The 13,946-nt window shown below is 35.6% G+C and overlaps 1 protein-coding gene across 3 annotated transcripts in view; it reads left to right on the top strand.

Annotated features, from left to right (window-relative positions):
* The window catches only part of LOC120635660, a 41,459-nt gene that overhangs the window by 8,149 nt on the left and 19,364 nt on the right, over positions 1-13,946 (top strand). For all 3 annotated transcript variants that reach the window (XM_039906740.1, XM_039906737.1, XM_039906739.1), the window contains exons 5-11: positions 1,908-2,000; positions 2,494-2,628; positions 3,289-4,471; positions 5,544-5,693; positions 6,387-6,718; positions 9,450-9,580; positions 10,606-10,680. In XM_039906740.1, the coding sequence (XP_039762674.1) occupies positions 1,908-2,000; positions 2,494-2,628; positions 3,289-4,471; positions 5,544-5,693; positions 6,387-6,718; positions 9,450-9,580; positions 10,606-10,680 (2,099 nt within the window). The remainder of the gene's footprint in view (positions 1-1,907; positions 2,001-2,493; positions 2,629-3,288; positions 4,472-5,543; positions 5,694-6,386; positions 6,719-9,449; positions 9,581-10,605; positions 10,681-13,946) is intronic.

A 13,946-nucleotide genomic window follows, 5' to 3' on the forward strand; every position in this document is an offset into this window, starting at 1 on the left:
TACTTACTAATCTAAGGAGACTTATGAAAAATATTTTCAAAATTCAAAATTCATTTATTTCAAGTAGGCCTAATACAAGCACTTTTGAAACGTCAAGTCTGTCCGTGTGTAGTGACTCTACCACCGGTTCGGAAGGCAGATTCTACCGAGAAGAAGCCGGCAAGAAACTCAGCAGTTGCTCTTTTCCAACATCAAAAATTTACATTTTATATTTTAACATTCATTTTTCTATCTACTTTATGAATTATCATAATATATTATGGATTACCGCAAAGTAACGCCTGCTTCTATCCATAATCTATCATTATCTCGCTCAGTAAAGACGACTATTATTATTTATTTATCCACTCAAACTCATATTTAAGTATTTATGGTATATTAAGATCAATGGCGTGCACGTCATACATGCACAAAAACAATGCATACCCTAAAATTGTTATATAACCCGTATAGGAGGAGAATTTTAGCCGTTATATTAAATTTTCCTGCAGTATGCATACCCTGGTAAGGAACCCAATGCACGCCACTGATTAAGATATGTATTAGTATATTTATTTTTTATATTTATCAATAGTATTTTTTTTATTTGTGTAGTCTGGTTTATGTATTTGTGTAGTCTGGTTTATGTATTTGTGTAGTCTGGTTTATGTATTTGTGTAGTCTGGTTTATGTATTAGTATGTAGATATTCGTATGTAACTTAAGAGTTTGGAACATCGTCGCAAGGTTGCCTGCCTTTCGGTATTCTATAGGATATATTTCGGAGAGTGTGCTCAAGAACTATTTGATCTAGTTCCCCCTCGCCTTTTTACCATCGAACCGCGAGGCACCGGAAGGATCTGCATCCCTACGTGGTCGATATACAGCGGACGCGTACGAAGCGCTTCGCATCTTCGTTTATAATTCGCACCGCTAGGATCTGGAATGCTCTTCCAGCTTACATTTTCCCCAGTTCTTACAACATTAGTACCTTCAAATCAAGAGTGAATAGGCATCTTCTAGGCAAGCGCGCTCCACCTTAGGCTGCATCATCGCTTACCATCAGGTGTGATTGCAGTCAAGCGCTCGTCTATAAATATAAAAAAAAAAAAAGAAAAAAATGTATGTTCTAAATAGTGTACCCCACCTATTTGTTTTCTTTTTAGTTTTCCAAATCCTAAGGTTGCCTGGCAGAGATCGCTACTTAGCGATAAGGCCGCCTTTTGTATCCTGCTTCATTCTTCATGTGTTTGTTCTTTTGGTTTTGTCTCGTTTTTCTGAGTGGTGTACAAATAAAGAGTACAAATAAATCTAAGGAGACGACAAACGACAAGGTTGCTTGGAAGCAGGCCACTCCGCTCTCATCTCTCACAAGACAGAAAAATTCTAAAGATTGTTAAACTTTAAATGATGTTAAAAAAGAGCAATCTGCTGAGTTTCTTGCCGGCTCTTCTCAGTGCAATCTGCCTTCCGAACCGTTGGTAGAGTCACTACAAACAAACTGACTCGACGATTCAAAAGTGCTTCTTAACTAGGCCTACTTGAAATAAATGAATTTTGAATTTGAATTTGAGATTCTGAGACATAAAGTGTCGTGCACTTCATATATGCGCGAATGCACTGCTTACCCTACAGTTTCATACAGCTTATATAAAGGAGTTTTTTTTATTTTATTTTTATTTTATGCGATTTCCCTGCTTTATGCCTAGCCTGGTTTGAACCCCCTGTGCTCGCCAGTGGAGACATACATAATTAGGCATTCGATTTAAGCGAATTTTATCAAATGAAAGGGCCTAACTAGTAGAATAATACACATTAATAAAAGTCACAATTTTTTATAATAAATTTAAAAAAAAATCAAAATTCATTTATTTAAAGTAGGGATTACATTAAATATATGAATTTTGAATTATATATTTTCTTTTACAGATATGCAGAATATGCCTCGAGACCGATACCAAATTGTACCCAATGGGCCAGAGCAAATATGTTGAAGCTTATGAAAACCTGACTGGGTTTACGGTAAGATCGCAGAATTAAGAATATACAGAATCCGTGTACACGACTTATTTATTACAGCGAGGTTACTATACAATTGATGAATTTCTTTATGACAAGGTTGCTTGGAAGCAACCGCTGGCGTGGTTCCGCTTTCATCTCTCACAAGATAAAAAAAATAATGTTAAAATGTAAATTCTTGATGATGAAAAAGAGCAACTGCTGAGTTTCTTGCCGGCTTCTTCTCGGTAGAATCTGCATTCCGAACCGGTGGTAGAGTCACTACAAACAGACAGACATGACGTTTCAAAAGTGCTTAAAGGCTTCTTCTCGGTAGAATCTGCCTTCCGAACCGGAGGTAGAGTAACTACACACAGACAGACTTGACGTTTCAAAAGTGCTTATATTATGCGTACTTGAAAATGAATTTAGTTTTTTTTTTAATGTGGGAATTAAAAAACAAAAAGCCCGTATCCTAGCGCCGAAAAGCTTCGATTAAAAAAAATCCTATTTCCAGATGTCTGACGACGACAGACTATCGCAGACATTATGCCCGGAATGCATGCAGAGGCTGATAAACCACGACAAGTTCCGAGAGAAGAGCCTCAAAGCTGAATTAGTACTTACAGAGTTGCTTAATAAAACCGAGTCGGTGAGTAAGAGCTGGAGATTCCTATATTACGAAATATCAAAATACTGGATTGTTTCAGGCGTTACTTTGCGGAAATCCATAATATATTATGAAAATTAAGCTTAATTTGCTATACTCTGCGAACAGCAGGAGAATCTGTATGGTGTAACCAGTGGCGTGCACTTCATACAGGCACAAAAGCATTGCATACCCTACAATTTAAATATAGCCCGAATAAGAGGAGGATTTTTTCCATTTTATGCAACTTTCCTGCTGTATGCATACCCTGGTAAGAAACCGAGTGCACGCCACTGGGTGTAACTTATAATTACTTCAATCCGTATAATCCACACCAAACAGATCCTCGGCAAGGTACTCTCTACGCACGCTTCGCTCCGAAACCGGAGCATCCTCAGGAGATATCGAATAATTGTTAGGTCAATAAAAACTTAACAATTATTCATTGTAAAATCAACATTTCCTGAGGATGCTCCGGCTTCGAAGTGCAACGTGCGTAGAGGGTACATTGCCGAAGACCTGTTTGCGGTGGAGTATAAGTATTGAAGAAATTGTAAATTACACAACACAGATTCTCCTGCCTTTCGCGGAGTATAGCAAATTAAGCTTAATTTTCATAATATATGTATCATGGATTTACGCAAAGTATTTATTTTCTTTCAGAAAATAAAAGATGAAGAACTAAAGATGGAACGTAAAAAATTTGGACTGACATCGACTTTAGTTAAACAGGTCATACTTTATGACCCCTATGATCTATTTATACAAGAGGATACAGAATTTGAAAATGACGAATTAAATGGTAGTATAAAAGAAGAATTTGTTATAGATGTCTCACAAGACTCAAGAGCGAAGATAAATCCAAACAAACAAACGATAAATCCAAAACCGAGTGTAATACAGAATACTAACACACATAATAAATCAGGATGTTATCTGTCACCACAAAAACTAGCACGTATTGCACCAAAACCAAATATAACGCCCGTAAGAAAATATGCTAATCCAAAAATTCATAAAAACGATGAAAAACATGAAGAAACAAATCAAACGGCCAAAGTCTATGAGCAGACGTACAAAAATGTACCGGCCATCGAAAACGAAGTTATCATTAAACAAGAAGTAGACACAGATAATATAGAGCAATGCGTGCAGGTTGATTACATACCTGTCATAGACGTTGTCATAGACAATAAATTCAAAATTGTCAGAAAGGAGGACCTATTGCTGAAAAACGCACAATTAATCATAAGCAATAAAAAAGCAATGCCGATCGTGCAAGAGGTCGATATGAATCGAGCGATAATAAAAAACAGAAACAATACACCCATTGGGTTGGATCATAACGTTATTAATAAGATAAAGGGGTTTAGTAATCAGAAAAATGTAGCAGTTCAGAGGAAGACGCAAAATAGAAACAAAAACGCTATTGCGAACCAAACGCTTCCAGTGATCAAAGGCGATCGTATAATAATGCCCGATGACGACACCTCGATTCTCCAAAACATACTAACAAACACGTCGCCCGTGCATAAGAAACCCAAAATTGTATCACCACCACAAAAAACTGGTGACACATACATAAATAAACCCAAAAACCTAACTCCAGTTAAAAAAGATATACAAGCTATCGACAAAGTTAAAACTGTTGCGATTGATGTCAACAACGAAGTACCGTTAATTGATTACGAAGATCAGGAATATTATGAAGAATCCGTTGTTGAGACAGTTACAGAGGATTACTTAGATTCGCAGTCTGACGATGATTCGGAATTCAATAATATAAAACGGCATGTTGCTAAAATTATGAAGAGTCAAAAGAATTCTTCCGTCGCTTCTTATACAGGTATGCTGTTTATTTTGCTAACTCAACTTTGCCTTGTTGGCTAGCATGTTTGGTAACTGATCGCGGGAGTATCTGGGTTTGATTCCCAATTCGGGCGTGGGACTGATTAATTGATAAAGCAGACGGTTAGTCACTAAATGGAATACCATCGCCTATCTTATCTTAATATATATAAATCTCCTGTCACGATGTTTGTCCGCGATGGACTCCTAAACTACTGAACCGATTTCAAATTAAATTGGTACACCGTGAGCAGTCTGGTCCAACTTAAGAGATAGGATACCTTACTTTTAATTATAGTCGCAATTTTTTTTTATTGCAAATTATTTCTCTATAATTAGTTGAGTCACATGTTATATATATATATACTACTATACTCATTGGAGGCTTAGCGATACAGAATACTTTAAAAACAAAATCAAACGCAGACGAAGTCGCGGGCAACAGCTAGTAATCTATAAAATATACTACGACAATACACACAACGCCATCTAGCCCCAAAGTAAGCATAGCTAGTGTTATGGGTACTAAGAAGGCTGATGATATTTTCATGAATAATACATATAAATACTTATAATATATAAATAAACACCCAGACACTGAAAACCATTCATGTTCGTCACACAAACATTTTTAAGTTGTGGTCGAACTCAGTAAGCGGGGTCGCTGTCCACTGCGCCACTTGGCCGTCAGATCGACATAATCAGAGCGACACTTCACAGGGCGTCACATTGTCCGTTAACTTGAGGTGTTAAGACTCGACGGAACCCAAGGTCGTGGGTTCGATTCCCACAACTGAAACATATTTGTGCGATGAACATGATTGTTTTTCAGTGTCTGGTTGTTTAAATAAATAAATAAATAAATATACTACGGCAATACACACATCGCCATCTAGCCCCAAAGTAAGCATAGCTTAGTTAAGTAGTATATTTTTTTATTATTATTTATTTATCTATATATTGTCAGCTTTTACATACCTAAAAGGGATACAAAGAAACCTTCAGTATTTAACTGAAGGTTTCTTTGTATCGCATGCATTAATTTTTTATTTTTTTTTTACGTCTTGCAGACCCTTCGGCTGAGGAGACGTACACCTCGATACATATACCGGATACAGAAGTAACGGAAGGTAACGATGAGAATAACGGCACGTGGGATGAAAACAACGAAGGCAACGATGATAACGACGAAAATTGGGAGCAGGACGACTATTCTGAGGGTAATGTTGAAAGACTATTTCAATAATAAAGATATTTGTGGTATGGTGGACTCGACACACCTTTGAGAACATTGTGGAGAACTCTCAGGCGTGCAGGTTTCCTCACGATGTTTACCCTCACCTTCGAAGCAAGTGATATTTTTATTACTTAAAACGCACATAACTTAGAAAAGTTAAAGATGCGAGCCGGGATTCGAACTCGGTCCCCTTAAAGCAGTGGCGTGCAAAGAGGGTATGCAGATTATATAAAATGAAGAAAATCTCCTGTAAGAAAAAACTTAAGGATAGGCATTGTAAGAGTTATAAAAAGCCTACCCTTAAGTATTTATAACTCGTACCGGAGATTTTCTTCATTTTATATCATCTGCATACCCCGTGCATACCCTCTATGCACGTCGCCGCCTACCTGCAGTAGTATATTGACGACCGATCTGCGCAGTTTGCAGCGACCCTGCTTTCTGTGGTTCGATTTCCACTATTGAAATTTGTTTGTGTGATGAGCATATATGGTTTTCAGTTACTGGGTGTTTATATGTATTATTCCAATTATTTATGTATATAATTCATAAAAATATTCATCAGTCACCCATAACACAAGCTACGCTTACTTTGGGGCTAGATGGCGATGTGTGTATTGTCGTAGTATATTTATTTATTTTTTTATTATAATTTATCTATGTCTCTTTCATGCAGATCAATATGAAGAAAACGCCCAAAACAGCGACGAAGCCGAGAACGATTACAATTACATAATAAACGAGAAGACAGACACAGAAGCGGTGAAAAGGACCAAAATGAGCAGAAAACGCAAATCCGTGCTACTCAATTACGGCAAAACATACTTCTACGACGACCTCAACGATGTCATATTCACGATACAACAGCTGAGCTTCGAGGAGCAACTCGTCGAGATAAGGAAGCGTTTGCACACCACTTACAAAGACACGACGTACAAATGCGACCTGTGTTTCAGAGGGTTCATGCACAAGTACGCATTCGACAGGCACATGTCTTTGCACGCCAGTGTGAGTACAGTTTTTTTTTTTTTAATTCTAAACTACTAACTGCCAGCTTTCTTTGTCCGCGTTTATAGCGGTTTTTTACAAATTCCCGTGGGAACCGTTTGCTTTTACTGGGATAAAAATAGTGTTACTCTCACTCTCTTAAAGTACCTCAATGCCAAAAATCAAGTTAATTGTTTGCTAAGTTAAGACGTAAAAGGACCAAAAAAAAAACACTTTTTCACAAACAAACAAACCCTTTGGTTTTCTGGTATAAAAAGCCTATGTTACTCTCCGTCCTTTCACCTACCTGGCCAAGTGTCAAGACTTTTTTTTTACTTTTTATTATTGAACTATAAGTTGGTAAGTGATGATGCAGTCTAAGATGGTAGCGGGCTAACCTGTTAGGGAGTATGGTAGTCATACCCCTAATCGGTTTCTACGCGTCATCGCACCGGAACACTAAATCGCTTAGCGGCACGTCTTTGTCGGTAGGGTGGTAACTAGCCACGGCCAAAGCCTGACCAATAAAAAATTCTACTATCGCCAAAGGTTGTCTGGGAGAGATCGCTTTAGCGATAAGACCGCCTTTGCACACCTAAACTAGTTTTTTTTTTATTATTTTTGTAAATGTGTTTCTTTGTATTTTGTTTTTGTGTGTGCAATAAAGAATTTAATAATAATAATAATAAAATTCGGAAATTATAAATTCCCAAATTTCTCCTGCCCGGAATCGAATCCGGGACCTCCTTCTTAAATTTACAGCGCTCACCGTTGCGCCAGGGAGGTGATCAAAATGGAAACAAGTTCAAGTTTATTTCGTTAGCTGGTTTATTCCGTTGGAGCCTCTGCTACTCTCCGTCTCTTAAGCTAACTCTATGCCAAAAATCAAGTTGATTGGTTATTTAGTTTGGGCGTAAAGGATGGACAAACAGACATACTTTCGCATTTATAATATTAGTTTGTATAGTGATAAGGAAGCGGTGATATCTTAATAACTTCAGCTTTCCTTTAGTGGAGAATGAGTACGAGCCCCGGCACGCACCACTGACTTTTCGGAGTTATGTGCGTTTTTAATTAAAGCAATTTAAGTATCACTTGCTTTAACGGTGAAAAACAACGTGAGGAAACCTGCATGCCTGAGAGTTCTACATAATGTTCTCAAAGCTGTGTGGAGTCCACCAATCCGCACTGGGCCAGCGTGGTGGACTTAAACCCTTAAGGCCTTAAACCTTTGCCATTGTGAGAGGAGACCCAGTGACCATTGTGAGAAGGGAATGGGTTGATGGTGATTATTAAAGATAATAACGTTTTTTAATAAGGCATTCAAAAGCCCCGCAAGCGGAGGGTGGATGTTTTTTCTTAATACATTTTAGTAGTGTTTTATATTATTTTAAGCATTGTTAAGGATAAAAAAAAAAATTAAAATCACTAAATGATAGAAATAATAATAATAAATTTACTACGACAATACACATAACGCCATCTAGCGCCAAAGTAAGCGTAGCTTGTGTTATGGGTACTTAGATAACTGGTGATAATTTTAAGAATAATATACATAAATGCTTATAACATATAGATAAACACCCAGACACCGAACACACACTCTTCTTGTCCAGTTTTGTCTATTACTAATGTGATTATGATTATGAATATTATAATTGAGTCCAGAGTTCTAGCATTCGTTTCATATTTGGATTGCGCAATTTTTTTTTTTTTTTTGATTTTTTTTTTATTTATTTATTTGTGAACAATAACATATCTTAAACACTAATGAATGAAACGATGAATACTGTAAAAGTATGAAACTGCGTAATAGTGATCACGCCCACCTCCAAAATTTAAAATTTACCACTGTTCACTTGATATTTATCAAAAAAATAAATACATTAAAAAATATTAATTAAAATAAAATAAGATACAAAAAGGGATACATGCAACATGTAATCTTGTTTTCGAGTGTGTGTGTGTGCGTGTGTGCGTGCGTGCGTGTGGGCGTGCGTGCGTGTGTGTGAGAGAATCTTTCAATTGAACCTATTTCAAAATAATTAATAAAATATGACCATATTTCTCAATTTCGGTCTCGTCCCAATTGGTTACCTATCAGACTTCGCCGTAATTTGATCATTGTTTCTATTCTGTGTTTTATTTCATCCTTCTACACCTCTTTACCTGAAAGAGAGGTTTCAATTTGTAGGACTCACAGACGAGCTTCGTTCTACGAGGAAGTTAATCTTGAAGGTGCCTGGTCACAAATCCTCCTTCTTCAACGGATCATTTACTGTTAAGGCTATTAAAATATGGAACGCCCTGCCGTTAGATATCCGTGAGGCACAATCGATTGGGACCTTCAAGAAACTAGTGAAGGATCATTATTTGTCTCTATCAGCCGAACATCGCTGAAGCGGATCATTTTAAGTCTGTTATTTTAATTATTTATGTATTTCATATAAATTGAGGATGTTATATGTTATCTATTTATATAGGTATTTATGTTATATATTTTATTTATATTTATATATATACCTATATATATATATATATAGTTATTATTGTATAATTTTAAATCTTATTTATTGCACCACCTACCTCTTTTCTGTTTTTTCCTTTTACGCCATTGGTTGTCTGGAAGAAATCGCTATGTAGCGAGCGATAAGGCCACCAAATTGTACTCTCTTGATATGTATTTATATCTCTGTAAGTACTTTTTTTCTTTGGTGTACAATTAAAGTGTATTCATTCATTAATTATACAGAATGATGGCGAGTACGGGTGCGCGGTGTGCAAGTTCAAATTCCGGAGCGCCAAGTTGCTGGAGGCCCACCAAGCGGCCCGGCACGCTACCAAGTTTAGCTGCAACCTTTGCGAGTTCACTACTACAGCCCAGTAAGTGTTGATGTGATGTGTTTATATTTATTTTATAAAAACATCAAATATATACATATATATATTTGATGTTTTTAAATATACACAAATAAAAACATCAAATATGTACATATATATATTTGATGTTTTTATTTGTGTATATTTTGTTTATGTATTCGTATGTAGGTATTTGAATGTAGGTTTATAATAATTTTACACCACCGATTTGTTCTCGCTCTTGTTGTCCTAATCCTAAGGTTGCCTGGCAGAGATCGCTTTTAAGCGATAAGGCCGCCTTTTGTATTCTACTCCAGTTTTTGTGTTTTTGTCTATTCGTCCTTTATTTTCCTAAATGTGTAGTGGTGTACAAATAAAGAGTTTAAAAAAATAAATAGATGTGAAACATCTATAGGCGGAGTATCGATGTGAAACATTTTCAGGTTCGATAAGGTAATTTATGGCGTTGCGACACAGGCCATGGCGATTCAATCATAGATGATTGAATTTTGGTATTTCGTATGTAACAATAATAATGAATATTATTTTTGTAATAAAACAGTCATTATTTATTGATGAAAGAGTAAAATGTTCCTGGGACTCCGCCATTTCATTTTATATTCTATTAAGAATTCATTAATATCAATTTCACATTTAATAACTATTGAGAGTAGAAAATTGAAGGTTAGATCAGCACACGTCAATATAACCTTGTCATTGAATATTATAGAATGACAGAAAATTTATTAATAATGTATTTATTGCTAAAGTAATAAATAAACAAGTATATTTAGAGATTGATCCGTTTGAAAATATTGGAAATAAAGAATCCAAATTGATTATGATATTTGCCACTAGCTGGCGTATAAGTGCGACCAATCCAAAGTATTATTTTTAAATAGCGGAAACTACTAGACGTCTGACGTAAGCGTTACATCCGTCAGAAAAAAATCTGAGTTTCTTCCTAGTCGCGCCTGAAGAAGATTTAATTAAAAAAAAAAAAAAAAAAAAAAGGCAGCTGATTATGATATATGCATATTTCGTTTCAGCGAACCGGCGAGACTGCACGGCATGAAACACCGTGGCATCAAATACCAATGCCCTCATTGCTCCGAGGAGGGAATGTAAGTAAAGTCAAAGTCAAAAATATCTTTATTCAAGTAGGCCCACAGGTGGCACTTTTGATGCGTACATAAGAATTACACGGTAGTGAGATGATGGCGATAACCACATTCGTAAACTTAAAACTAAAGCTACGAGGGTTCCAAACGCGTCTCGGTCCAAGAAGAAGCCCACAACAAACTTAGCCGGGTGTTTTTTTTTCATTTTAAATTATTAGAAGAGCAACCTGGTTAGAGCAATAATTTACAGTAGTATATCGTACTAACCCTTTTTTTTTATACGTGTGAGAATCCTCATCGATACCTCCGCGCCGCGGGGAGGCAGACAGACTTGACAGACTCTTACTGACTTAAACTTAAGTTAATAATGTACTTAAGTATATAATGTACTTAAGTATATAATGTTTTTAAGTATATAATGTTTTTAAGTAAATAATGTACTAAAGTATATAATGTACTAAAGTATATAATGTGCTTAAGTATATTATGTATTTAAGTAAATAATGTACTTCAGTATATAATGTACTTACTTAAGTATATAATGTGCTTAAGTATATTATGTATTTAAGTAAATAATGTACTTAAGTATATAATGTACTTAAGTATATAATGTACTTAAGTATATAATGTACTTAAGTATATAATGTACTTAAGTAAATAATGTACTTAAGTATATAATGTACTTAAGTAAATAATGTATTTAAGTATATAATGTATTTAAGTATACAATGTATTTAAGTATACAATGTATTTAAGTATACAATGTACTTAAGAATACAATGTACTTAAGAATACAATGTACTTAAGAATACAATGTACTTAAGAATACAATGTACTTAAGAATACAATGTACTTAAGAATACAATGTACTTAAGAATACAATGTACTTAAGAATACAATGTACTTAAGAATACAATGTAAATTTCTTTACGTGGAAATTTCTTGAGTCACTTGGAGTTGGTAAATCATCCCATAAGACTTCCGTCAACATTGATATCGAGCTCCTCAATAAACATTTCTCTACTTCCGATACAATGGATAGCATCGATAAAGATCGTACCCTTAGTATTCTCTCTTCGTACGCAACTCCAGACTTTTTGCCCTTTACCTTCAAGACTTTCACTGAATGTGATGTTAAGAAGAGCATACTGTCCATCACCTCGAATGCTGTTGGTACTGACTGCATTAGCCGTAATATGATCATTCCTATTCTTGATGTTGTTTCCCCTGTCTTAACTCATATTCTAAATCATTCTATCATGACTAGCAAATTTCCCGAAGCCTGGAAAACGGCTCAAATTATCCCTCTTCCTAAAAAGGCCAACCCTGCATCTTTCTCCGATTTTCGTCCGATTTCAATTTTGCCGTTTATTTCAAAAGTCCTTGAGAAACTAGTATACCAGCAACTTAGTCTTTTCCTTAATAAAAACTGTATTCTTAGTCCTCTGCAGTCTGGCTTTCGCCCTGGTCATAGTACGGTTACAGCACTAGTAAAAGTTACCGATGATATTCGAAGGGCGATGGATAACAAGGAACTCACAGTACTGACTTTACTTGACTTTAGTAATGCTTTTAATACAGTAGATTATGACATCCTGTTGAGTCTCCTGCGCTCGATTAACATATCTCCATCGGTGTTAGAATGGTTTCGGAGTTACCTCAATGGTCGTCAACAGCGCATTCGGATTGAAGAGTCCTCATCGTCCTGGTGTGATGTTGCGGCTGGGGTACCTCAGGGTGGCGTGTTGTCTCCTCTACTCTTTGCTATTTTCATTAACTCAATTACTCATCGTATTTCTTCTCTCTATCACATGTATGCAGATGATATTCAAATATATCGTCACTCTACCCTTGGAAATCTTGGTCCTACTGTTTCTGCAGTTAATAGTGATTTATCTAACATTTCTGAGTGGAGCAGGCAGTATGGACTTAAGGTTAACCCTGTAAAATCTCAGGCTATCATTATTGGCAGCCCGGGATTGGGTGTTAGAGTTGATTGGCAGAATCTCCCTCCTGTTGTATACAACGGTGTCACTATTCCCTACTGTGATACTGTTAAAGATCTAGGCTTACATCTTGATAAACAACTATCATGGTCTGTGCATGTCAACGTATTGAGTAGGAGGATGTTTGCGACTATTAGGTCATTGCGTCGCCTGCGTTCTGTTCTTCCAATTCCGACCAAAGTTATGTTGGCACATTCTCTTATTCTCTCTATTCTTGATTATGCGGACGCAAGCTATCTTAACCTGACCGAGGACCAACTGAACAAACTTGAGCGTCTTCAAAATCTCGCTATTCGGTTCATATTTGGCTTACGCAAATATGATCATGTATCTGAATTTAGACTAAAGCTTAAGTGGCTCCCTATTCGTCGTCGCCGGGATCTGCATGTTCTGTCGCTTCTGTACTGTGTGTTATTTAACCCTAAAACTCCCTCTTACCTAAAGGAGAAATTTAATTTTCTTGGAGTGCAGTCAGATATACGTTCTTGTCGTACGCTGACTTTGAGCATGCCGTTTCATAAAACTAAGTTTTATAAGCATTCATTCATTGTTCAAGCTACTGAACTGTGGAATGCACTCCCAATAAGCATACGACAGTCAAGGTCACTAGACATATTCAAAAATGCTGTTAAAGCCCATTATCTTGAACAATAAAGACGACAGTGATTAACTCTTACTCATATTTAAGTATGTTTTAGTATATATTAGTTTATTATTTTTTTATATTTATTATTATTAATATTTTATGTGTGTAATCTTGATAAGTATTAGTGTGTAATTGTTCGTAAGTATGTATATAATAATAATACACCCCACCAATCGGTTTCCCTTGGTTTTCCTAATCCTAAGGTTGCCTGGAAGAGATCGCTACTAAGCGATAAGGCCGCCCTTTGTATCCTACTTTTTAAGTTTATTTTTGTTGTGTGCATTGTTTTTTTTTTTACTATTTGTAGTTTACAAATAAAGTGTATAAATAAATAAAATAATGTACTTAAGAATATAATGTACTTAAGTATATAATGTACTTAAGTATATAATGTACTTAAGTATATAATGTACTTAAGTATATAATGTACTTAAGTATATAATGTACTTAAGTATATAATGTACTTAAGTATATAATGTACTTAAGTAAATAATGTACTTAAGTAAATAATGTACTTAAGTATATAATGTACTTAAGTAAATAATGTACTTAAGTATATAATGTACTTAAGTATATAATGTACTTAAGTATATAATGTACTTAAGTATATAATGTAC

This window comes from Pararge aegeria, chromosome 27 (assembly GCF_905163445.1).
Source record: "Pararge aegeria chromosome 27, ilParAegt1.1, whole genome shotgun sequence".
Classification (NCBI taxonomy): Eukaryota; Metazoa; Arthropoda; class Insecta; order Lepidoptera; family Nymphalidae; genus Pararge; species Pararge aegeria.